This window comes from Mercurialis annua, linkage group LG1-X, assembly GCF_937616625.2.
Source record: "Mercurialis annua linkage group LG1-X, ddMerAnnu1.2, whole genome shotgun sequence".
Classification (NCBI taxonomy): Eukaryota; Viridiplantae; Streptophyta; class Magnoliopsida; order Malpighiales; family Euphorbiaceae; genus Mercurialis; species Mercurialis annua.
The window spans coordinates 63,178,806-63,206,724 of NC_065570.1; the positions used below are offsets into that span (position 1 = coordinate 63,178,806).

Consider the following 27,919-nt stretch of genomic DNA (forward strand, 5'->3'; position numbering starts at 1 on the left):
AAGAAAAGAAGGCCAGATTAACCTAAAATCTGCCAAATGTAAGATCTCGTTAAACAAGTTTCATTGGTAACATTAATAATATACTCTGAATGATCCTAAACAGAAAATGAAAACTAAATCTTACAACGGATTACATAAACAAACACATGAAATTGTATTTTCTTAGTAGACATACTGAATAAATTATTTGAGAAAACAGCAAAAGATACACTTCTTGTGACAGAAAAGATTAACAACTCAAAGGCTGTTCAGCTTATGAAAGAGATTATCATATATCAAATTAATACAACACATTCTTTAATAGAAACAAAACAGAGGGATGCCAAAACAGATCAAAGCAAACCTCTACTACAGAAACAAAAACCAACTTCGTATAATACCCCCCGGGATTATGTAACAACTTACAACAGCAACACCAGATCTAAAACATTTACCTAATACCTTTTCAGAATAATATCATCATCCCAAACAGACATTTTCCGAGCTACTGGGAGCCATTGAACTACCGACACTGGAAAGACAAAAAATTTGTAGCGTATATTGGTTCCGAATGTTACGATATTTAAGATTTCCGTCGACAAAGAATTGGACTTATGCTAACAACAACAAACAACCTATCCAAGATATTACCCCTTCTCAAAGTGTTCTTCAGTTCCTTAGCTGGAAGTTGGCTTTGCAATCACCAGCTTAATTGCTTCCGCATATGTCCTGTGTTGGTAAGTGAGGGTCGATTCAAGCAAGTCCCACAGTGATGTCTTCGGGTTCCAACCTGCCAAAAACACACCCAACCAGTGTCAAATCCACCTGTATTTTTCCAAAGTTAATAAAAAATAAAAAATTGTAGACACGACCAAGGCATACCAAGTTGTCTATTGATAATGGTCATGTCTGGAATTCTCTTATCACTATCATCATATCCTTCACCGTAAAATTCTTTTGAGGAGATATCCACAGTTGGCACCTCCAGAGCAGGTTCTCCACTTACCTTTGAATAAACCTGTTAAAAGTAAATCAAAATGATTCCGGTGATCAGAACCCACTAAAACATAATAGTTATTGAAATAAAGAAATATCTTCAAAATCCTCTTCTCACCTCTGTCATCATTTCAGCAAGTTGCCTCACGGTCACTTCATTGTGCGGGTTTCCCACATTGAAAATATGGCCATTAGCTCTGGCTGGATTTTCCTACATAAATAACCACGGAATTAAGCTACTTCAATTTAATTGAAAAAATAGAAAAAACTGGAGGAAAAGATTAAAAATAAGCATACAATCATCAAAAGAACAGCTTCAATGGCATCCTTGATATAAACAAATGTTCTCTGGGATTCACCACCATCTACAAGCTTGAGTGGCTCATGGCGCAGAAGAGCCTGGACAAACAAAGTGAAACATCACAGTCAAACAACCTAATAAAATAGGAAATCTATTCAGCGTGCAAAAACAAACCAAATAAATGAATCAATAAATCTGATTTAGTTTCATATTTTAAAAAAAAAAAAACTTTTCTTTGGGTTTGGTCCGGTTTGATTGTAGACATAAAAAAATTAGTTCGTAGTATGGTTTTAAATTTTTTTAATTTCTTGAGAATTTGGTGCGGTTCGGCTTGAACCGAATGCACACCCCTAGCTCTGAATTCATGGCAGAGAAAGATAGAACTAACATTGCTAAAGCATGCCAAAACCCTGGGAACGCCCTCACTTGGGCCATCAATGCCGGGAATGAAGTCCATCCTGGGACCAATCCAGTTGAAAGGTCTCACAATGGTAAACTCAAGGTCATTCTCTGCACCCTCAGCTGTAATAAACAATCATGGGGTCAGGAAATATGCACCAACTATCTCAAACTGGTTAGTTGAATCAAGGGGACAAAGTATTCACCATATATCAGCCTCTCGATCAATTGCTTTGCGCATGCATAAGACCATCTTTGCTTCTCGATGGAACCAAAAATGCAGGGGGATTCATCTTCTTTAAGAATGTAGTAAGCAGGATCCTATCATAACATTCAACAAAGAAAATCTCACTTCGATTAGCAAGTAAAAGGCAACGGTAAAAGAAACCGTGCAAATATACTATTCCAAAATTCAAGTTTCCAAATTTGTATAAGACTGCTAACTAGAGTCTAGAGAAGATAAACCTAGAATACAGGTCATTCACAAATGCAAGTCCATTACTTACTGAATTCTAAATTTCCAAAGTCTGTAGAAAGATAAGTATGGTCTAATTGTTTAAATTAGACAAAATGCTTCACTGTGTATTACTTGCAGGTTGCATCGTAGAAAAAACTTACTAGAACATAAATGGTATACAAAGATATCTGCTAAATCCTTATAAACTAAAAGCAAATTACAAATTTGTGTGATGCTATTAACAAATTCAGGTAGGCCTGCTTAGCTTCTTTGTATACGATTTATGTTCTAGTAAGTTTTTTCTACGATGCAACCTACAAGTAATACACAGTGAAATACACACATAATGATGATTAGAACCGGAAATAAATTCAGATATCTGCTAAATCCTTAAAAACTAAAAGCAAGAATGCAATAAATTCTGGGATCTAGACATCTAATATGCTCCTACAGCTGTACCAATTGGACTAACCAGTAAATTTTACAATTTTGGACCCAGTTCAAATATTATATTCATATACTCCAAAAAAACTTCAATTTCCTTCTACCAAACACAGTGATGATAACATAACTATACCAATTGAAGCTAAAAATAGAGAGATCCATTGCAGGTGGATACTTAAAAAAAATGTAAACATGTAATGAAACTAGTTGTGCATCTTCTTCAGGTAATTGACTCTGCAAAAGATGCAAAAATTTGATGCCCATTTTGTTATCCTACAATCAACCCACTTATGTTTCCTGGTCATGAAAGATGTACTTTAAACTTCATAACATAACTTCTCATAGATAACAAATCCATGTCTCATAAGCACAACTCAAACCGGTAACTTTCTTACTCGTACATATATTATTCACAATTTCACACCACTTAAATGGATCCAATGCTGTCTCCCCAATGACCCAAATTCATTATTTGTACTTACTGAACTGAACCTCAATCATCATGACAAATTTACAGCTGAATCCTCATTGTATATCTTGCATCAAAAAGATATCTCTAAGAAACAAGTAGAGTAACCATACAATGGAATACACACGTAATGAAGAAGAAATCCGGGAAGTCAGAATGCAATATTCCTAAGTTCATCAACTTCTAATTCATATCACACAGCATATCACATAAATAAACAGGTATAATAACAAATCTGACGTCATATCCACATGAAGACATTCATAATTCCCAGGAAAAAATTAAGTTAAAAGAAGAAAAATCTAAAGCCTAAACATACCTGGCGAAGAGGGCTATCTTTAGGAAGATAGCTACCAATAGTTTTACCATAAACCTCACAAGTTGAGAAATGAATTAAACGCTTGTTATTCTCTGAGCAGTACTTCACCTAAAATTTCAATAAATTATCAAAATCACATGTCAATGCAATTCATTCCAAGAATTATAACCAATTAAGCCCCAAATCTTGTACATTTCAACTTGATCTAATTAAATATTATAATAATAAAAAAGGAAACATAACACAGTATCTGTTAAAGCAATACACTTACCACAGGTAAGGCATCAATAAAATTGCTGTAAATCGTATCCAAAGGCCGCGTATTATAATCCGCGGGAGTACAGATCGCAGCCAGATTAATAGTCTACAAAAGCACACTGGATTAGCAACAAAACGACAACCAAAAGCACACCAACGCACAAATTTAAGCTATACCAGATTTATGTCTAACGCAAATCCACTACATTATAACCTAAACGACAACAAAAAAGAACACATAGAATTAACAAAACGAACCTTCAAGCATAATTCACTACATCAGCACGAAACGATAAGCAAACGCACATAAAACGCAGGAGCTTAACAAAACGACAAACAAAAACACACGACGGAAAAATCAACTTAAATAGCTACAAAATGAAATGAGAAGTAACAAATCCACTACATTAGCGAGCAAAACGACGAAGAAAATGAAAGAAAACGCGAAACGCATTACCAGATCTGCCATCTTGATAAGGCCTTCCAATCGAGAATCTTGCTTAATGTTAATACGATGAAACTGGATCCGATCGGCCCAAAGTGAAGAATCCGGTTCAAGAAGATGTTTAATCTTGTCATTGTACACATCAAGAGCCAAGATCTTATGCGGCGTTTCGTTCAGTATCTTCTCGCAGAGATGTGAACCGATGAAACCTCCGGCTCCGATCATGCATATCGTCATTGTCTTTATCGGCCTCCCGTCCAGATCTACTCTATTCGCCATTTCGTCAAAAAAAACTAAATCAGAATGCGATTGTGGCGGTGGCGGTGGTAATGTGCGCCGGAGTGTGAAATGAGCGCGGGTTAAGAAGAAAGAAGAAGAGAAGATGTAGTATGTATAGAGGGAAAGGAGGGAAAAGGAAAGTGGTGATGATATATCATTGTTCGAGAGAGAGGTGCTCATTCATTTTGGGTTCTAAAATCCTACTCGCGAGTCTATGGTTGTGATGAGTACTCCCTCTAATTGAGTGACACGTGTATTTAATTATTTAATATCATTAGATCTTGGATCGCTTAATAATTATTTAAATAATTAAGGAAAGATCTAAATCGAATTACTTGTCCCTTGAGAAGCATAATTACGAGTGCTTTGCTTAATTAAGCATAATTATGTTCGTAATATGATATTGATAGCAGTGTTTTAAAAATCGAACCGGACCGGCCGGTCGGACCGGTTGAACCGCGAACCGGTCAGTAGTCCGGTCTAAAGAAACAAAAAATCAGATTTTTTGGTTGGACCGGGTTGAACCGGATTGGACCGGTATGAACCGGTAAAAAATCGGGGTGTTGAACCGGTAAAAAACCGGCGAACCAGAATTTTTTTAATTTTTTTAAATTTATTAAACCGGTTGAACCGGTCATTGAACCGGAAACCGGTGGCCTCAACGGTTTAGCCACCGGTTCGGTTTTTAAAACACTGATTGATAGGCATTTCATGACAAATATGAATATTAAAAAATTTAAATTTTTTAGATAAAATGAATTAATACATGAGAAAACAAGATTGGAATTCTTTCAAGTTCAAATAAATTTGAGAGGGACATATTTACGATTTAAACCGTTTATTATAAAATGAACGGTGTAAACTAATTTGATTAAAATTGTAATTTTTTTTACCTACTCAATTCATTTTGTAATGAATGGTGTAATCGTGAACATGAACCCTTAATAGTTTAAAATTAACTTCAGGGAATTTTAATTTGAAAAAATGTCCGTGTTTTAAAAACCGAACAGGTGGTCAAACTTGTGAGGCCATCGATTCCCGGTTGAACCAGTTCAATCACTGGTTCAACTGGTTTACTAAATTTTAAAAAAAATATCGGTTCACCAGTTTTTTATCGGTTCAATCTCTAATTTACTGGTTCGATATCCGATTTTGTATCGATTCGATCTGGTTCAATTCGTACCAACCCGGTTCAATCAAAAGAACTGGTTTTTTTATAGTTTTAGACCAGACCACTTACAGTTTCCAGTTTAACTGGTTCGACTGGCAGTTTTAGTCCAGTTTTTAAAACACTGAAAAGTTCCATAATTGTCCTCATTTTATATAGTGGTAACTTTTGTTTTGTAATGATTTTTTTTTGTATTTCCAACATATTTTCTATGATTAAAAGGGATATAATTTGGGACAAAAAATTGAAATAGTGCCTATCCATTCGGGACGGAGGGAATAATAAATTTATACATTCAAAAAAACGTTTAAATTTACAATTAAATTTTTTTATTATTTGACGCAAATGTATTAATTCGTAGTTTACTAAACCTTTTTTATATGTAATCGGAGAGGGAGAGTACTTGTGGAAGAAATTGAACCTAAAATCTCAACAAAATGTTGTAGCGCTTACTAATAAATCATTGAAGCACCAGCGACACCGAGTAACCTACAAGACAAAGAGGAATGTAGGTTAGATGGAACGTCGGTGGAATTCTGCAGCTGTCCACTCCGATACCTAAATCAGTTTAGTGAGAAAAATAAAAGAGAAGAGAAAATAGTATAAAATAATGGACCAAAGAAGTATCTTTAGAGTTATACCTAAGGTGGTTTATATACGCCTATCAGTGTAACTTTTGAATTTGTTTCCTTATCCTCACTTTATGTTAGTTAAGGTGGGACATTCGGTCGTACCTCGAGTTGTGTGTCGGATGCGTGCAATTCGAAAAACCTGCTTGTGTGTTAGAAATTCTTTTTATGGCCCCAAAAATTGTTAAGCACGCATACTCCCCGAGATACGTGTGTACAGAGATATTAACTACATGTTTTATCTCGATTACTCTGTTTAAGGTGTGTTTGTTATTGTTAGGTATCTCATATGAATTGACATATACTTACCGAGATACTAGTTATATGATTTATTTCGGTAGATATGTTTATAGTATTGTCGATTATTGTTTGATTTAGTGACATTCCACGTCGGCAAGGTTGCTTCGTCCTTAAGGTATGTTATCACCACATTATCATATACTATTAAAGTTATAACCCGTTTGTCAATTACTAACTTTTAAATCGGTATATTATATACCAACAAGTTGTACTTCAAACGGCATAAGCGTTCAGTAGCAAAATGTTAAAGTCGTGGATTCAATTTATCCCACAAGCGCTCCTCCTCCATATTTATAAAAAAAATAGGTATAATATATGGAAAAAAATTATTTATTTATTCATTAAATAATAATAGTACTCTATTTTTGATATCGAATGTTAATCTTAATTTTGAATATGTATATTTTTATAAACTTTAATGCCTCTGTATTTTTAATATAATATGAATCAAATAAATATGTTTGTTTCCATATCACACCAAATCAATTTAATAAGTACAAAATATTTTTCTTAAAATATTACTGAAAAATTATATATTTAATGTAGTGGTATGTTAAAATGTGCATAAAGCGCATTTAAATTGTTTAAGCATTTTTATTTAAACAATACACTGAACAAGGAAGGAATACATTATTTAAATATTTAATATTTTTAAAGCATTTGACAAAAAGGAAACAACCAAAAATAGGAAAATTCAGCTCATTAACTATCCCATAAAAATCATAATTTAGTGAGTTTATTTGCCACAATTTTGCATAGGAGGTTTCAGCGGAAGAAAGAAAGCAGTAATTCGATGATGGAGTATGAGAAAAACGGTGAGACTAACGTGTCGTGTAAATTAGTAACGAATAAAGGATCAACGCGCTCCCTAAATTTATAATACGGGGTCATCTCACTCAGTTTATATTTTTTTGAGCAAACAACCCCAAAATTATGCATTTTTTGGTCAAATAACCCCATAATTATATTTTTAAAACGCATAAAATACAAATCGGAGGTGAAGGGTGTAAAAAAGTAATTAAATACTTTCTTAATTGTTGCGATATAATTATTTTAAATCTATTTTTTAAAATAAAAATATAAATTATGGGGTTATTTGATTCAAAAATAAAGAATTTTGGGATTAATTGCTCAAAAAAGTATAAATTGAGTTAGATAACTCCGTGTAACAAGTTTAAGAGGTGCGTTAACCCTTTATTCAATTAGCAACCGTATCATGTGAGTAGCTTTCTATCCGTGACAATGAGCTGTCTCTCTTATATCTCACGTGGCTTTTATCTTTTTTTATTTTGCTCCTTGCAAAACAAAATTATTTCCCCACTCTCATTTTCCACGCGTCTTCAATCCCTCAATAATACTCCTATTTGATGTTTCTTCAGTTATCGTTGTCGGGTATGTTCCTATCTTTCTTGCTTCCTCATACTAATAAGGGATATATCCTTACCAAGTTTCGTCTATAATTCCATTTTAAGTATAAGGTTTTTGTTTAAAAAGCCCCTTAACTTTAAATTAGCTCTTTCTGACTATTTTTTATTATTATTATTTATAAACCCTCCAATATATGTACGTATGCAAACATCCATTGAAGAGCTTATAAATAGAAAAATAAAAAAATAGGAGCCAAAAAGAGCCAAAAAGAGCTAATTGAAGTTGAGGGATTTTTAAACAAAAAACATATATTTTAGTGACATTAAACTTGGTTAATGCATACTTTATTTAATAAATTTAATATATCTTTAAGTTTTTTCTTTTACATTATAATTATGTCATTTAATATCTTAGATAAAATTTGGATGTATTCTAAAATTTATTTTATTCTTAAATAAAATTTTAGAACTTTTTAAACTTTTAGAAGCTTGATTGAGATCGGAAATTCAAAATGAGAGCTACTTGCTCCACGCCCTAAATCATGTGCTATATTTTTGTCACATTTCATCTTCGGACTTTAACATTTTTATCATTTACACATCTTAATTTGTATAATGATTATTTTTATATTTAAATTTAACTTTTTCTATTACATTTAGACACATTTTGTATTAGTTAGTGTGACAAATTAAAAATCTTACACTATATGTCAAATTTTAAAATGAAAAAATCAGAATCGTATAATAACATAACACATTATATATCATTCTAAAAGAAATTGCACGATTCAATTCGCTTAGTTTAGAACTTATAAAACTAAATAAAAAATGGTCCTATGATTTAAGCGTGAAACAAGTAGTCCCTTTTTAAATTTCCGATCTCAATTAATCTCTTAAAATCCTGCAAAGATCTCTAAAATTTTATTTAAACAATACACTAATAATGATATCTGGCCTAAAAAATTGAGGCTGAGTTGCCGAAATAATGTTTAAAACCAATAATGATGGAGGACAAGGTAAGAACAATACAATAAAAATATAAATTCATAATTAGAATAAAATATCTTAAAAAAAATTGTAACTCATATAACTGAAACCGACACAAATGGGTAGGTAGAGAATTCACGGGCCATGATAAAATAGGATAGATTGTATATTAAATATAAGATAAATGTTTTAATAAAGTGTAAAATATTTAATGTGAAAAAGTGTAAAAAAAGCAATTATATTTTATAAGATATTTTAAATAAAGGGTAGAATATATTATATTTAAAATTAAATTTATATTTTAAAATTTTAAAAATTAAATAAAAATAATTTAATACTACAGTAAACCCTCTAATTGTTAATACTTAATAAATTAATAATTCTAATAATTAATAAAAAAATTCAAGGAACCAATTTCGTTTCACGTCGGATAATTAATAATTCTATTATTTAATAATTAATAAAATTTTAAATATATTCTATAGGAATATTAATTATTAGAGAGATTTTTCTAAAGAAATATATAACAATTGATAATTTATTTGGGCCAACACTAATCTTAATTCATAAAGTGTAAGCTGAAATACCATCAAATTATGATTTTCTTATTCGTTTGAAAAATTTCAAGGGAAGTTATTTTTTTTGAATTCACCGTATCTCATTAAATTGAATATAAAACAGTTATAGTTTTAAGAAATTCGGAATAATTTGAAAACTAAACCTGATGACCTGACATGGAATAGACAACATGCTGCCTGATTCGTAGATCTTACTTACGAAAATAAAAATAAATTACTAACTGTTTTGCGAATTAAGTGCAATCTTCAATGATTCTTCATTCAACCTTTTTCAATCCCTCGCAAACTCATAACATTCGATTCAATCAACACTTGATAACTCCTAAAAAAGAGACAGCAAACCTTTCACAGAAAAAGGACAATAAATTTTTTATAAAGAAATGATAAAATAAAATATTCATAAAAAAAACAAACAATAAAAAATAAATAAAACTAGTATAGTTCATAGACGAATCCATTTCATTATTCAATATATCTTCGCTTCTTGATAATTGAATTGTTTTTCATGATTAATCCAGTAAAAAAATGAAAAAAAATTGGCTATTTATTATATTTTATGAAATTAAAAAATATAAATAAAAGGGTGGCTATCGTCAATAGAAAAATTAAGCTATTGACGGTTGCCGAAGAAAAAATAAGAAAAAAAGTTTAAACGGCTAGCATTTGTTAGAGAGAAAAGAGTTCAAGGGAAGTTATAAATAAACAAGTAAAATTAAGTGAAGCATCTCTAGTACAATAAAATATTAAAAATTATTTTATTTTATGAATATAATTTTTTGATAGTTATTTTTTGATTCGATATTAAATTGATAATTTTTAAATTGAATATAAAATTATTTTTTGAATTGAGTGATTTTAAAGTATATTTAATTAATTTTTTATAATATAATATTAATATTAGATCCATTAATGTAGATATTTTAAAATATTTTTTTATATATTTTATAAATTTTTAATATAAATTTAATAAATTAATAATTTTAATATTTAATAAATTTTTAATTCATCATATGTAGTATTAATCATTAGAGAAATCGACTGCATTAAATTTGTTAGGAAAATATCTTTCCCAAAGAATATGAAGTGCTATGAAAACCAACTTTACTTGTTAAAATGGGTTTGATAAAAAAAACTTGTTAAAATGGGTGGTGTTTGATACTTGGATTAATCAGCACCGACACAAAACGCAAGGGTAAACCCACGCGGATAGCAAGAGCGTGTACAGTCGCTCTCGGCATGTCACTTTAGCGTTGCTTTGTGATCCGTTTTAGGACTGTCTGTAGTAGATAACGACAAAAGTGATAATGGCCATCCATTGCTTGGTATGGCTATAGCTGTATGAATTGACTTATTTGGGCTGGGCCGGTCTAGGCCACATCTAGTAGCCTGTTCTTTCTGGCTTCTAGCCTTTTGTTGCATGGCTCTTGGCTGGGCCTAGTTGACCATCTATAATTTAAAACTTTTTAGGCCTTTTTACATCAATACGCTCAATTTAAAATGAGAAGATAACAAAAATATTCAAAAAATGGAAGAAAATAACAAAAATGCTAAGTTTGTTGAAATATTACATGAGCACCTCAAAAAGCTGAAACTTTACATTTAATACATTTTCAATGAGGATGCAACACATGGCACACACAAAACAAGTCAAAAAAGTCAAAAACGCGTCAGAATAGGTCAAAAACGCGTCAAAAACGCGTCTGACATGTGTCTGCCACGCGCATCAGAGCTGTGCACCAATCACGCGTCAGTTTGTCAAAACTATTCAAACATGTATCATTTATGTATCTGTTATGTATCAGATATGTATTAAGGACATATTTGATTATTATTTTTTCATTTTTCTTTAACAAAAATAAATAAATAAATATATTATTAATATGTATTATTTATGTGTCTCGAAGGTATATGTATAATATATTTTAAATTAAAAGATATATGTATCACATATTTTAATTAAAATTCACGCATTAAATAATATCAATAGCCTCTTATAATAATCCATCAATTTTAATATAAAAATTACAATGTATAAATTATACATCAAACATGTATCTATAATGTATCATAAATTAACATTTATGTTATAACAAAATTACAGCTTAAAAAAAATTTAGTCTGCAATGTATCATAAGAGGGAATGCTTTACTCATGTTCTCATTTTCTAACACTCTCTCGAGCATAATAATTAAATTGACTTGTGATCAAAGATGAACTAGCGTTAACATATAATTATCACTTGTATGGGCTACTCCACTAGTTTAAAAATCGATTGATGTATCTACGATGTATCAAAAATGCATCGGTAATGTATTATTGATGTATTTATGATGTATCAATAATGTATCTATAATGTACCGGTGGTACATCTATGACGTATCAGGTGATGTATTTATAATGTATCATTGATGTATCCAATATGTATATACATGATATATAAATAAAATAAAAAAAACTAATAACAATATAATGTCGTCATAAAAGTTATTATTAAACATTACAGAACACCATCCTAATCAATAACTCTATCTTCCAAATATGAGGCCAACAAACACTGAAATACATAGGTGATACCATCATCATCATTCATTGAATTATAGTCAACAATATCAATAAAACCCACACTATAAAGTTTTTTGCACTGTTTCCGAGATGTATCAAATATGTATCTAAAATGTATCCTGAATGTATCGAATATGTACAATATGTAATAGAAAAAATTATTTTACTATTAAGTTGATTACTATTTTGTTTATTTTCAAAATATTTTATTTTAATTTAATAGCTATATGTAATAATACTAATCGAATTAACTAAATTTTTAAAATATAAAACAAAGCGATTAAATTAGTCGTATGATACAATTATATCAATAAAAAAAAGAAGGTTCGAACGATCTAATATGTATCAGAGATGTATAAAATATTTATCGAAGATACACAAATAATACATTTTTAATACACTATTTATATACAATACCTCAAAATATAAAAATTATATATATTCAAATAAAATATTAATACACAAATCTAATAATATATTGTGAAACTTTAAAGTGAAACTGACAAGAGCATTAACATTTACACCACTTATGCATCTGGCACTTCTTTCTCATTTAGCCATTTAGTTTAGAAATTATTATCACAGGGTATGTTATGGTTGGCAATTTATGTGTGTAATTGTATGTCACAAAGTCCTTATAAGCATCAACATCATTTGACCCGCCATCGCTGCTAATCTCCCCCTCCCCTTTCCCTCTCGCCGCCTTCCTCCCTATCCTTCCTCTTCCTCTTATGAACAATCCCACTCTTTTGCCGCTTCCTCAACTCGAAACTATTCCGGAGAAAATCATTTGTCTGACCTTCAGTTATATCATATCCACCTTCAAAACCAGTTTTTATAACGTGTTTTAAACACTCCATCCGCGCACCGTCGTCTTCCCCGAAGAGTGAGCGGCTATTTGAGGAAGCAGAGACGCCAAATGACTTTTTGTTTCGGGAGGATTAAGATGTCGATGATTTGCTCTTTGATTAGGGTTTTAGATGCGGATTAGAGAAGGTTGTGGATAGAGTGGAGGTGGAAGAGAACGCGGCGGAAGTGAATTTAACAGTGGTTGTTGCGGTGGTGGATGTGGCGACGGAGGAGGAGGATTTGCGTTGGACTTTGGCATCGAGTGATTAATTTTCTTGTTCTCATAGTTTATGGATTTTTGTTTTGAGGTTAAGAATGTGGAGGCAAAGTGGAGAGTTTCTGGGTTGTAAAAATGGAGGTTGCAGAAAAGAAAAATGGTGATAGTTTAAAGGGAGAAGCAACACGTGTAAGGTAGGGATGATTTATGTAGAGCATGTAAAATAATCCTGTTATTAGCTCTTCAATGTAATCAATAAATTAGCATAGGTGAAAGAAATTAAGAGGGTTAGTATTTTTGTAAGAAAGTCCCGCAATTAGCCCAATTATGTTATTTTCTCATTTAAAATTTACATAGTTATATGCTTCTTTAAAAATACTAATTTCGCATTACGTGTTACGCACGTTACTGGTAATATGACTCGTCAATTTATATATTAATTAATTTATTAATAATAATATCAATTTTTTTTATCACCAATATTAAATTAATTTTTTTATGAAAATAGATATATACAGTACTTCAATTTATTAATTTTTAAAATTTAATTAAATTAATAGAAGTTGTTGACGCAATACAAGTATTAAACCAACACCGCTAATTTATACTTGTAAATTAATGACTGTTAGAGAATCTGTAGCACTTGCATGTGATTGAACACAAAATTAATCATCACTGTTTGTTGGTATGTTATTTCATTGTCAATACTGCTAGCTTTATAACTTGAGCGATGAAAGACATTTCAGAATGCCTAAAATTTCAGTTTATATCGAGTGGATTAAAAATTAAATTATATCGAATTAAAAATAATAGGCTCAAATCATTATTTATATAAATTTTTAATATTGTAATTTTATTATATCTATTTTTTTATTTTTTAAAACGGAAAACTGAAAAGTCAAACTATTTATATGTAATATAATTTTTTTATTAAATTTTTGTAGATTCTTATGTATATAAATAGATCGAGTATAGTTGCCAAAAATAAAATATAATAGTTCAAGTGTATATGCTATATATACCATTACTTGGTCTAGACTTAATTATTAGTTTTAGTTAGGGGTGGGCAAGAAAACCGGTCAAATCGATTAACCGAACTGAAACCGCAAAACCGAATCGAAAAATATGGTTAACCGGTCCAAGAATTTAGGTTTAGGTTTGGATTTTTAATTTTTATGGTTAATGGTTTAGGTTTAGGTTTTGGAGTTTTAAAAATCACGGTTAACCAGTTAACCGGTTTATAAATATTATATATTTATATATATATAGATACATTTTTTATTATTCAAATAAAATACATTTATAATTTACACACACACACAGATATATATATATATATATATATATATATATATATATATTTTGAATTTTTTTATTTTTCTTAATATAATATTTACCTAATTGAAATAAGAATATATAGAATTTATATTTTAATAATTAAATAGAATGGAAAATAAAGTTTAATTACTAACTATATTTATAATTTTTTTCTTTTTTGTATCTAATTTTTTTAATGGTAACATGGTTAAAAACCGCAAAATCGAAAAACCGAACCGTTTTAAATGGTTAACCGTTTAAAATTTTAGGTTTAGGTTTTTAATTTTAAAAACCGTACTACTATGGACCGGTTTACAAATTATCCTTGTGGACCGGTTAGCCGGTCTATGCCCACCCCTAGTTTTAGTGTCCTTTTTTTCATTTGTTTTAAAGAATTATCTTAAGCAAAAGTCATCACGATCTTTAAATTTATGGTATATACTACAAGGAATTCTGTATATGGCAACAAATTTCTTTAAAGCTAATTATTTTTTGTTGCTAAAAAATATTTTGCAGTATTAATTTTAAAAGTTGCTGCCACTAGTTAAATTATAGCAACATTTTATAGCAAATTTTGTTACCAATTATTTAAGGCAACGTTTTATTAGCGCAGTAATATGACACAATTTTTTTTTGTTGCTATATGTTAATAGTAACAATTTTAGCATTATTAGTATAAAAAATGTTTAATGCCAATTCTAATATTTCTTGTAGTAATAGATTCATACCAATGAAACTTGAATCTATTTAAACTATAAAAGTCAAACTATATTCACTCTTATATATCTAGATCGAGTGAATGAAAAGCAAAGTGTAAATTTATTAAAGTTAAATATAAACATATTAGAATTCATATAATGAAAGAATGTAGCAAGCCTTTTTTTTGTTTAATCGTTAAAAAATATTTTGCATTTTACATTTTTTTCATTTATGGCCAAATTTTTAAAATCATCAATTTTCGTGCATTTTTAATTTTCAGTTTCAATCGTAGCCACTTATTAAAATTGGAGTAAAAAAGATTCAAGTATACTCTTCATGTTTGTAATTCTTATGGTAAAAAGGCAAATTGAAATAATATGGAGTAATATGAATGACATGTTTTTTCTTCACCGTAATTTACAATTGAAACCGGAAAATGAGATAAAATTGACGATTTTAAAAGTTCAATTGTTCAAGTCATAAATGAAAAAAATCCAAAAGAATAAAGTATTTTTTAATGATTAAACTTTCTTTGAATCATTTGAGAGAGGGAGATTTTAGCGCAGTAGCTAGTCTAAATTTAGATAATTGTCAATTAAATTATTAAAACTGATTAAATTTAACTCACATAAGCATAGTTTATAAGTTTAAGGACCATATTAACCCGTTCTGGATTAAATTATTACTCTTAAAATTTTAGCAGATCAAGAACCAAATCAATTAAATCAAATCAAATTTTACTCATTTAAGTAGGTTTGATTTACGATTCTTTAAAAATAAACAGTTTTTTAAAAATTAACTTTCAAACCGAACCGTTGCACACTCCTACAAAGAAGGCCATTTTTAAAGGAGATATAAAATTAGTTGTCATCAGGCAAACACTGAAAAATGTTTAAAGTGTGACTATCAATACTATAAAATTGGGTTAAGAGACAATTCAATAAAGAACGTAGCTCCAATGTGTTATTTCATAAAAAAACGTTTCGAATGTGCTTTCACAATTGAGTTTTGATTAATAAATCCAAGAACCTGAAAAATGATTCCAGAGAGAAGAAAAACTAAAATTAACTCATTAAAAAAAAAAACAAAGAGAGCTAAACCAATCTCCAATGCATAAATTAGCATTTTTTTTCCTAATCAAAGCTAATAATTAGCCTTTTCTTGAATTGAAGCCAAGAATTAGCTCATACATATAGATATGCTCTAAATTATTAATTTAGAGTTTTTCATAATTAGTACAACGACGTAAATTTCTTAACTTGTGTATAAAATGTTTATCTTTAATGATTTAGAAAACTAAATCTGATATAAATGGTGTATAAATAAATATCTAACACCGTAGCACTGGAATTTTGAATGCAGGATGAATCATTAATGTTAAATGATTATAGCTAGAGAAATTAGTACTATTAGGTAAATTTCTTACCACATGTATCAAATGTTAATCTAATTTAATGATTTAGAAAACTAAGTTTGATATAAATTGATATTTAACACTGGAATCATTGAAATTTTACACGCATGTATATATCCAATGATTATAGCGAAAAAATTAGTACTAACAAGTGAATTTCTTTTCTCATTATGTATCAAATGTTTATCTATAATGATTTAGAACACTAGATTTGATATAAATACATATAATTGACATCTAACACCATGATCACTAAAATTTTAAATGCGTATAATTAATATCCAACTATATAATAGCAAGTTAAACTATTACTATAGGTATCACTGAACTATAACTCAAACCGTACGTGCGCTGGACAATATTCTGCTAAAGTCGTGAAACCAAATCCTTCCATGCACGCCAAAAATCTCCTTCCCTCTCCAATTGATATTTTTTTTATTACTATTACACAAATTCTTATCTCCTGATGGAGAAATTTTTAGGTGAACTTAGTTCACCACGTATGATTATGACCCACCCATTTATCGTGTGACACGTATAATGATTTAGAAAACTAAGATTGATATAATTATTGTGTAAATTGATATCTAACATCATAATCACTGAAACTTAGAATGCAGAATAAATTATATTCAACGTCAAGTGACGAATTATCCGAGTCAGAATGGAATTAATACTATTATGTATGAGAATTAATATAGCTAGGGCATAAGTGAAGAGTGAAGAGAATATAGGATCATTTTCATTGCCATACCTAAAATCCATAATGCTTCTTCATCTCTTTGAACAATGTGCCTAAATATAATACATTATACTCCAAATTTGTCTGTTTTTGCACCATCTTACAATCTTCATCTTCTTCATTATATATACTATATTACATATGGGAGAATGAATATCATCATTTTAGACAATTTGGGTTTCTGTGTTTCTAGTTTTGTGTGCTTTTTTCCCACTCATGACTGATCATACCACCACACATTTTCTCTGTCACTTTCACTTTCACTCCAAACAAACAACACCCAGAAATTCTTTCTCCCATCTCTTGCCATTTTCTTGCCATTCTTACCATTTTCCCACTCTCTCTCTCCTACTGGACCTAGAGAGAGAAAGAAATGAACATGTAATGGAAAAAATATAGAGGCACGTGAAAGTTGATAATAAAGAATCCAATAAGGAATTTAGCAGAGTAGTAACAATATACGTTACTTTTATTATTATTACATGCAGAGATTAAATAAATGAGTGAAGACAAGTGTTAGGTGTAACTATAGTTTATATAGACACATACACTAAAGCCATTTCTTCCACAACAACAACTCCAAAAGTTTGTTTGTTTGTTTTTCTCATTGAATCTAAGTGTCCCATTCTCTCATCTTCTTCACCACGTGGTTTCTCAGTTTCTCTTTAATTCACCACCATTTTTTATATTTTTTTCCTCATTTTATTGTTTTTTTTATAAGAATTCATTTGGGTTGTTCTTGTTTTTGTTATTTTCAGTGAATTTCAAGTCAAATTCACCACCAAGATTGTATTTCTTACATGGATTGTTCTTGGTGGTGAATTAGTTTGAGTTCATCAATGGCTTTTCTTCTTCGTTTTAGAAAATTATGTTATATAGAACCGGTTGATTTTCAGTCTTTTGAGTCAAAAATATGTGACGAAAACAAACAAGATATTACTGAAACTACTGTTACCAAACAGTCTTATGAGTCTGAAAAATGTGACAAGAAACAAGAAATTATTTCTGTTTCTCCGGCTACGAAAACTAAATTGGAACTTACTAACAAGAAGAGGAAGAAAAAAGAATGGGGTTGCATAGACACGTGTTGTCGGATGATTGGTTATCTATGCACTACATGGTGGCTTCTGTTGTTTTTATATCACTGTTTTCCGGCGACATTGCCGGGGTTTCCGGTCACTGAATTACCTGGGGCTAGACTTAAACGGGAAGGGCTGATTGCTCAGCATCCGGTGGTTTTGGTGCCCGGAATTATCACCGGTGGATTGGAGGTTTGGGAAGGCAAGGCTTGTGCTGAGGGTCTTTTTAGAAAGAAACTTTGGGGTGGTTCTTTTTCTGAGATGTTCAAAAGGTTCGGTTTCAAATTCAATCTTAATTTACTTTTTCTTTTTATCGTTTTCATGGAGATTTTCTCAAGTTTTGATCAGAAATGGGAGCTTATGGCTAATAGTTTGTAGTTATAAATATTTAAAATGCATTAAATATGGCATTTTTTCAATATTTATTTTTATTTTTTAATTAAATTCAAGCTCTGAGTATCTCGGATATCGCTCGCATTCGAGCTCCCGATAGAATTTTTATTAGCCCATTTAAATATTCAAAGTCGAGCTTAATTTTTATAACACGCCCAAACTTGAGCTCAAACACACTTGAACTCGAGTTCAAGCTTAAATTTTTTAGCCCATTCGAGCTCAAATTGAACTCAAGCTTGAACTTGTATAACACATTCAAATACGAGTTTGACCTTTCCATTTAGAGAAGTGTGTTTATAACTCAAAACTTTTACGGTTTTCATTATAAATAGTCCATTTCTTTGCAAATATGTAAATTCCCGTCAATTTTTGTCGGTCCGTGTTTGTTGAATCCTTAATTAGATCCATTTATGTTCAATTTGAGATGTCATAACTTTGATATCTACTCATAAGATATGTGTGAAAGTTTGTTGGGTCAAAGATTGGGTAATTGATTACGGGGTCCCTGTATTTTGCTTGCTTTTCATTTCGGTTGCCATGCTTTGTTATATCTGATGACTAAACTATTCAATTTAATTATTTCAACAAGAATGATTTTATGTAGAATTCGTTTTTGATCGATTATGTGTGTACATAAAATATGAGGTGTAATTTAACATATATAATGAAAACATATTGCTATATACGCATAATTTGGTCGAAAATCACTTGAAAACCTCAAGAAATCACTAAAAACATATCTCATTAACTGAATCGAAATGAATTAATAAGTGTAAATTGAAATAATTTCAAAAATTAACTATTCGTTGAGGATTACTTACTTTTAATTTGTGAAATTGTGGGTAAAGAACTTGAGTGCTATCGATTTTTATTGTATGTTTCAATTTGGTTATGTGGTGACTGGATAAATTATATTATCATATCACTTGTCATATGATGTAAAATACAATATCAAATTGATACATAGAATACGAATTTAGCATCACTTAGACTTTTAACCATGAAATTTTCCTTGTGTACTTTTAGTTGCATTGTTTTTATTTTCTCTTCATGAATTGTATACTTGACTTTTAAATTAACTGGTTGTATTGAACATTTTAGGCCATTGTGCTGGTTAGACCACCTAGCTTTACACAATGAGACTGGTCTTGACCCGCCCGGAGTCCGAGTTCGTGCCGTTCCTGGGCTGGTTGCAGCTGACTATTTTGCTCCGGGTTACTTTGTTTGGGCAGTTCTTATTGAAAATTTAGCAAAAATTGGTTATGAAGGGAAGAATCTGTATATGGCAGCCTATGATTGGAGGCTCTCTTTTCAGAATACAGAGGTAAATAGCTCTTGTTCTCTATCTAATATGGAGTTTAATGTATATGCAAGTATACACCAGTTCATGTACCGGATTTGGACGAGCTCGGATCAGTCCAGTCAGAACCGATTCTTTTGAAAGCAAGTCCAATCCAGTTCGGACTCGACTCACAAATATCTGATTCAAATCAGATCCATATATTAAATTTATGCAGACTTCAAAACTTTTTAGGTCTGCGTAGAAATTTAACAAAAAATAAAAATCCAATACACACGTTAAAACAGACCTAACATGGACTCAAGCCGGACTTAATGAAAAATAAATGTTCAAGTCCAACCCAAATGAGTCCGGCCTAGATGAGCCGGGCAAGTTGACTGCTACCAGATTTTCTTTTGTTCTGATAATAAAATTGGCATTGAAAATTATGTTGTTTCCAGATCACAGAGTTTCAGCAAAATCATTAAAAATAATTTCTAGAATTTAATTATCTTGAACTGAGTTTTAACTAATGAATTCCTAATTCATAACAAGCAGATTCGGGACCAGGCTCTTAGTAGATTGAAGAGTAAAATAGAGCTTATGTATGTAACAAACGGTTATAAGAAAGTGGTAGTGGTTCCCCATTCAATGGGGGTTATATATTTCCTACACTTCCTTAAATGGGTTGAAACACCACCTCCAATGGGAGGCGGTGGTGGTCGAGATTGGTGCAACAAGCACATAAAAGCAATCATGAACATCGGTCCAGCGTTTCTAGGTGTTCCAAAGACAGTTAGTAATTTACTCTCCGCGGAGGGTAAAGACGTCGCATATATCAGGTTGGTGTTTGCAAATATTTCGGGTTAAATATTTTTGTAGTCATCCAATTATACTATTTTTATAGAACTGTTATCGACATTCAATTTGTTACATTTTATAATCCAACATTTAACTTTTAAACAGGAGGTTAGCCAATCAATTAGGACTAAGTTTTGCCTATGTGACAACAATCGTGAATTGACAGTGGCAATCTGTTGGACGTATAGGCAAATTATGGCCTGAATTGATCGAATAACCTCCCGGTTTTTTAAAATTGAATGCTGGATAATCAAAATGTAATAAATTTTATATCGCAATCATTCTGGCTAAAATGCTTTTGTATGATTGTGATAGAGCTATGTTTCCGGGTGTTTTTGATTCCGAAGTTCTCGGGCTTCAAACACTGGAGCATATACTGCGGGTAACTCGGACATGGGATTCAACAATGTCATTGCTTCCAAAAGGAGGAGAGACTATCTGGGGTAATCTTGATTGGGCTCCGGAAGAACGACAAGTTTGCGATATATCGAATAAGCGATACTCGCATTCCCCGTCCAATGATAATAGCAGTGATGTGAACAGAGGATTCCAAGTGAAAGAATCAGCAAAATATGGAAGGATAATTTCTTTTAGCAAGGCAGCATCAAAACTACCATCCTCGCAGCTTCCCTCTTTTGATTCAAAGGTAATGTTCTACTTCTATTCTTGGTTTTGTTGAGAAAAATAGGCGGAACTTAGCAGTATGATGTCCCGAGTAAGAGTGAGAATTATATGAAATATAGGCCGCCTAATCAATCAGAAAGTCTAAATCTTATCGGCCTTTATGAATTCTTGCACAACCTTTTAAATTTATCAATTTTAAGCTATTTTAGATAATTGCATTTTAATTATAGCCAAAGTGCCTCATGAGACTTCGAGTGAATATTACTTGGTTATTTATAGGCAAAAGTCACATGCTATTCACTCGAATAAGACATCTAGTTGCAATTGAAATATACTTGTCTTAATTAGGCTAAAATTGACGGAATTAAAAGGTTGGGTAAAAATTGATTTGATACAAATGAAATGGATGATGACAAATAGATATAAACAGGAATCGTTTGGAGCAAATAACAAAAAGAATTCAAGGTCATCATGTGGAGATGTTTGGACCGAATACGATGAGATAAACAGGGAAAGCATACGAAAATTTGCAGAAAATAAAGCTTATACAGCAACAAGCTTACTTGATCTGCTTCGTTTTGTGGCTCCAAAAATGATGCAACGTTCCGAGGCTCATTTCTCGCACGGAATAGCTGATGATATCAATAATCCTAAATATGAACATTACAAATACTGGTCTAACCCACTAGAGATGAGGTGAGCATCAAGATCTCATTTAGTTGGTTCTTTCATGTCGGTTTGTACTAAACCAAACTGAATTTTTTTAACTTACAGAATCAAACCGAACAGAAATGAATTTTTCGGCCCTCTTTGGCTTGCTTATTCTGTTTGGTTTGATTTTTGCACCCCAATATTAATATTGGAGGAACATAAGGCTTAATAGCTTAATACTTTGGTGAATTTTCAGATTACCTGATGCACCGGATATGGAGATATACTGCTCATACGGTGTTGGACTTCCCACCGAAAGATCATATGTGTTCAAGCTTTCACCTTCAGATAGGTGCACGAGTATTCCACTTCGGATCGATACATCAGTTGACGGAGAAGAAGATAGTTGCTTAAAAAAAGGAGTATCCTTCGTAGACGGTGACGAAAGTGTGCCTGTACTGAGTGCCGGCTTCATGTGTGCCAAAGGCTGGAGAGGGAGAACCCGGTTCAACCCCTCTGGGAGCCCAACGTATATCAGGGAGTTTCGACACAAACCGCCAGCTAGCCTGCTCGAAGGAAGAGGAACGGAGAGTGGATCACATGTTGACATTATGGGAAATAATGATTTTATAGAAGATGTACTAAGACTGGCTGCTGGAGCCACTGGCCCTGAGATCGGAGGCGACAGGATTCATTCCGACATCTTGAGAATGTCCGAGAAAATTAATCTGCAACTGTGACTTCATTAAATGTAAGGACAATTCCTTTACCGCGACAATATCGATCAGTCAACTGTATGGCCTAAAAAAGTCAGCTGACTTCAGAATGAAGTAATGCACTGAAGCAAGCATATAACTGCATTTCTGTTGTAACTAATACAAAAAAGTTCAGAAGGCGGCGAATCTGGCTTGGCGACGGAAGTACTTTGGGAGCAAAGGACAAGCAAGTAGAAACAATGAGCTTTATCTGTTAAGGGAATTCTCACCGGAAATCAATAGTTTCGCCTGCCTAGTTACGAGACGATGAGATTTGCCACGTTGGACTGTTTTTTTCTTTTTTCCAGTAATCTTCCAAATGTTGTCAAATAAAGGATCAATCCTGTTGTATTTGCTAATAAGCTATTGATCAAATCTTGTAATTTTCTTTTTGGGAAGTACTCTAGTTCAGATCAGAAAAGGAACATTTAAGCCAACCTAGGCACTATATATCATTACATTGGCCATCTAGAGAATGGTGTGGCCAATGTATCTAACATCATAAAAATTAGTATACATAGACTAGCGCTAAAAAAAAAATCCAAATATAAAACAGAGCAGAGTTTGGTGTTTCACTCCATTTATACTTACTTGATCCTTTTGAGTGAGTTCACATAAGTATAACTGGAAAATGCTACAAAAAGCTTGCGGAACCTGCACAATTTAAAGTTTTCAGACAGACAGTTGAAAAAAATCCTTCTAAAAAAATCATTACGCAAGAAAACAAAAGCGCGAGGATGACAAGACAATCTTCTATAAAAATTGATACTCCCTCCATTCTAAATTGATAGGCAATGTTTTCACTTTTTTTTATCCCAAATTACACGTAGTCACTTATTTACTAGAATGATTAATAGTCTTATAAACCCTCATTGATTACAGTACTAAAACTAAAGTAAAACTAAAATATAAAAGTTATTACTATATTAATTAAGTCTAAATGGGAGAACTTTTATAATTGAACTTATTTTGTATAGACAAACTAAATTTCTTAATACTTGTATTTGTCCTAAAAAATACTAAGATACCAAAAGTTATTACTATATTTATTAAGGCTAAGTGTGATAATTTTATAAATTAACTCATTTTGCATAAATAACCTAAATTTCTTAATACGTGTAAGTGTCCTTAACTGCCTATCAATGAACAAAAACAGGAGCATAAGAAAACAACAAGCGAAGTAATGCCCTTCAACCGAAGAAGCGTTTTGGCCATTCTTTTGAAAGACGTCGAGAAACATAAAAGGGGAAAAACAAAAAGTGTAAAGAAAAAGAACAAATAAAAGGGAACCGAATCATTTTCAGCTGAAAAATTTAAGTCTTCCTAATTATTTTCTAGTAGTTTGCTACAGAAAACATACCAAACCCATTGGCTTGAGTGTGCTGCCATTGCATATAAAGTCTTTTGAGGATGCTCATTCAGCAAGCAATACGTTTCCTCACTTTTGTATTTCATTGTCTTTAGCATGGATAACCAGATATCTATTGGTCCACTATACTTGCGTAAGATGTTCGTACTGACCTGAAAATATGGTTAAAAAGACCAAGAATTATATTAGGAACACAAATGGAGAAAACATATGGCAATTATGCTGACAAGATAAAAGCAGAGAAAATTCTGTGCCAGCTAAACTGGCAGATGCAAGAAATTTTATTTCATACGTAGTCAAGAACCTCTAATGATAAGCCAACCCTGCATTCCTGGCTTTTGTCATGAATTCGATGGTTTGGTTTGTAACTTTGTAGGTTTTATCAAGAGGCCAAGACCTTAAGAAACAAGAGAGTGTAGTGTCTTGGATTCTTGAGCTTGTCATGCTGATCTTAACTAATCACTTTTAAGAGTACAAAGGTGCAATTTTTCAAATTTATCATCTGTAACTTAATGGATGGATGGGTTTGCTTTTTAGTAAATTTCAGTTCCTAATGGACTAAAAGTAGAATTAAATTTCCTCTTCAAATGTATAATTTTGAACAGTTGAATGAAAATGCATTGACTGGTTAAATAATCTTGTAAAATGGTTCATTAATTATTCAATTCCAGTTTCAAAAATAATAAAAATAACCTTGGTTTAGGTAGAAGATTGCAAAAGCTCCGAACCAGAAAAACTTTATAAGAAAGATATCTCAGATGCATATTTTGGAGGAGAATAAACATAAATAACCAGATGAATAACATAACACTGATGGTAGCCAATGGCTATTCCTTTCTAGTTAAAACAACTATATGCAGTAAACCAGATATAAAAGAGAATAGAAGCTAAAAAGTGGAAATTACTGACAAGTTCCCAAGTTTCAATGTTAGCTTGTCGATTTCCATTCAACAGCTTGCTGCTCATACAACATATAATTGAAAAGAGAAAAAATCAAATAAATTAAAGACTGAAACTGAATTATTCTCAAACAGACAAGATCAAAAACTGTTCCATTTAAATGGTGATAATAGATTGCAAGTTACTATTACTGAGTGAAATTTTCAATACTATCCTGAACAATAAAATTGATCACATTTACTACTAAATTACGTGTTTATAGTAAGGCAGATACTACTAAATTACGTGTTTATAGTAAGGCAAATAACAAATAAAGCAAACTACTCTGAGGTCCCCTACAAATACCATAACTCACAATTCGATACCCCTTGTTTGAAAATCCTACTTAATAGCCCCTTACTTTCAATTTCGTTAACAATTAGGGGCTTCTGTTAATTTCGTTAATGATTTAGTACTCACTTTCAAACGATTTGATACCTCACTTTCAATTTCGTTAACGATTTGGTACCTCACTTTCAGTTCCATTAACGATTTGGTACCTCACTTTCAGTTCTATTAACGATTTGGTACCTCACTTTCAATTCCATTAACGATTTGGTACAAAAAATTAACAGAAGCTTACATAAGTGAAAGTGAGAAGCCATCAATTATGATTTTCAAACAAGGGTTATCAAACTGTGAATTATGGTATATGTGGGGTCTCAGAGTAATTTGCTCTAAAAAACTTTCAGCATAAAATGCTTATTGAATGCAGAATTTGCTTACAGGATGCCATAATGCACATCACGATGATTGCAATGACCTGAAATACCATAATTATCAAATGTAATAACCTGAAAAACGGAACAAGTATTGATCATTTTCAAAAAAAATAAAATACACAAAGCTAAAAAGACAGGTGCAGTCCATCAGTAGAAACACTAATAAAAAGAGCACTGATTTAAAATATATGACCCTTATAATTGTCTTCGATCACCACAATTCTAATTAAGACTTCCATTATTAATTCCCATTTCAGCAAGTAGATTTGGAAGATAAATGAGCTCATGATTTTACAAATAAATATCAAGCATTGGTACCATAAGCAGGTGCCTTCAACAGTATTCATCGAAACAACCTGAAATCTTTCCGCACACAATTTCATTCATAATACAAATTCATGAATCTTTAAAACGAACTAGTAGCGTAATCATGTAGTTTTTTAGCATTAGCTTTTGTTAATATAGATCAAAAACCTTACCACGTTAATGTTGTGACCAGATACCTCCTCTTCAATGATATTTTCCAATAAGCTATGGTCCCAAACTTGGCCAAACCCATCCTAAAAAATGATAACATGCCCAATTGAAGATTCCTGGGATGATATATAGACAAAGATAAAAAGGTGGGATTTTTTCTTCACAAAACATTAGCTCAATTAACCTGCAATTTAGGATGGTCCAGAACCTTCACTTGTTGAAGTGGAACCTGCATAAGTGGAATCATGGATTATATAATAGAAGAGCTCCGGCCTAAAGTTAAGCAGCTTTGAAGAGGAATTCTCATATTTCTTTTTTGGTTTAATAGAGTTTACAATAAAGAATGCAAAGAACTAAAATTTTATATACTTGAATGCTTTACATAAAGCAGAATACTGGATTTGCGATCATGCCTAAAGAGAACTATTAACAACTAGGATGCTGGCTAGTCTTAAATCTTAAACCTTTTCTTTTTTACATATGCTTTTACCTTAAGGACAGCACAAGCCTGATAGAGCTCATGTTTCCTCGTATTTCCTATACCATCTGCATTACCTGCACGAGAAAAGTAACTAAAAATAATAAATAAACCAGAAAAGATTCCTAGAAACAATAATTATGCTAGATGTAGAATGTATGGTCTATTTATATATCAATTATACTTATTTTCTCCCTTCCTCAATCAGATGTAGAGTTTTCGACGCTCTTCTTGTTTACTAGGAAAGTACGAGCATACAAACAAAAAAGGCCGTGGGGAACGATAAGATCCTAGAGAACTATAACATCAAATCTTGGCCATATTCATCATTTCATTAACAAAGACATATATAGAAGAGTGCATATTCCCAGTTACAACAAAGTTGTGATGAATAGATGAAAAGAATTACCAATTGATAAGCAAAGAATATGAACATTATGCCCTCTTGAAATCAGATAGTTTATCGTTGGAGAAAAGAACCTGTCGAAATGTAACGCAAGGTTCAAAAACACAAGTAAAGTTATCCTAAATACCAAACAACATTAAATTTTTAAAATGCTACAAGAGAAGTGAATATTTCAATTAGCAACTTGAATTAACAGCTTACATGGACTCATCATCAGGGTGTGCAATGACCAGAAGTACATTTTTCTTGCTACCTGATTCCAATTAAAAGGAGCTGTATGAAAACTGATATTTGATATTAACAAAAACAAATTGAAAAAAAATATATATAGCAACAATCATAACCAAGAGATAATAATATTTCACCATTGAGAAAAGATGTTTTATAAGCTGAATTTGAAACATGGAGAATTTTGCATAAAGAAGCAATCCAAAGTACGATTAGGGACAGAAAAATCAATATCCATCCCATCTAGCAGCTACCTGCATTGGCAATTACGGACATTGTTAGCTAAGACTCTCTAACAAGCATTTTATCAAACACCTTAAGTGCAAAACCAAAAGCTTACCTCTTTAGAAGCTTAATTAGTTCTCGATCACTTACAAAAAAATTAAAGAGTTGATTATTAGAGAAAATTGAGAAATCAAAGAACCAGATATTTTGATTTGGGTTCATTGGGCTTTATGGGACTGGAGTTTATCTTCATTGTAT

The 27,919-nt window shown here is 31.5% G+C and overlaps 2 protein-coding genes across 5 annotated transcripts; both read right to left on the reverse strand.

Annotated features, from left to right (window-relative positions):
- Positions 1-253: 253 nt before the first annotated feature.
- LOC126655848 (UDP-D-apiose/UDP-D-xylose synthase 2) lies at positions 254-4,541 on the reverse strand. Its single transcript, XM_050350184.2, has 9 exons — positions 4,080-4,541; positions 3,636-3,728; positions 3,365-3,472; positions 1,882-1,996; positions 1,665-1,798; positions 1,273-1,374; positions 1,094-1,186; positions 862-997; positions 254-769 (listed from the first exon to the last, which is right to left on the reverse strand). The coding sequence occupies exons 1-9, from the start codon at positions 4,524-4,526 to the stop codon at positions 657-659; spliced, it is 1,341 nt and encodes a 446-aa protein (XP_050206141.2). The 5' UTR covers positions 4,527-4,541; the 3' UTR covers positions 254-656.
- A 12,612-nt stretch (positions 4,542-17,153) lies between these two features.
- LOC126660192 (uncharacterized) lies at positions 17,154-27,897 on the reverse strand. 4 transcript variants are annotated; one of them, XM_050353545.2, is made up of 13 exons: positions 27,777-27,897; positions 27,574-27,690; positions 27,410-27,461; positions 27,212-27,282; positions 26,815-26,879; positions 26,509-26,553; positions 26,327-26,407; positions 25,852-25,919; positions 25,096-25,144; positions 24,178-24,338; positions 23,409-23,471; positions 22,324-22,628; positions 17,154-17,532 (listed from the first exon to the last, which is right to left on the reverse strand). In XM_050353545.2, exons 2-13 carry the CDS (start codon positions 27,677-27,679, stop codon positions 17,390-17,392), a joined length of 1,209 nt encoding a protein of 402 aa, XP_050209502.1. In that variant the 5' UTR covers positions 27,680-27,690; positions 27,777-27,897; the 3' UTR covers positions 17,154-17,389. The 4 variants fall into 4 exon arrangements, with proteins under 4 accessions (XP_050209502.1, XP_050209525.1, XP_050209511.1 ...); XM_050353554.2 differs by lacking the exon at positions 17,154-17,532 and adding an exon at positions 21,784-22,061; XM_050353568.2 differs by lacking the exon at positions 22,324-22,628 and having other exon boundaries at positions 17,404-17,532.
- Between the last annotated feature and the right edge of the window lie 22 nt (positions 27,898-27,919).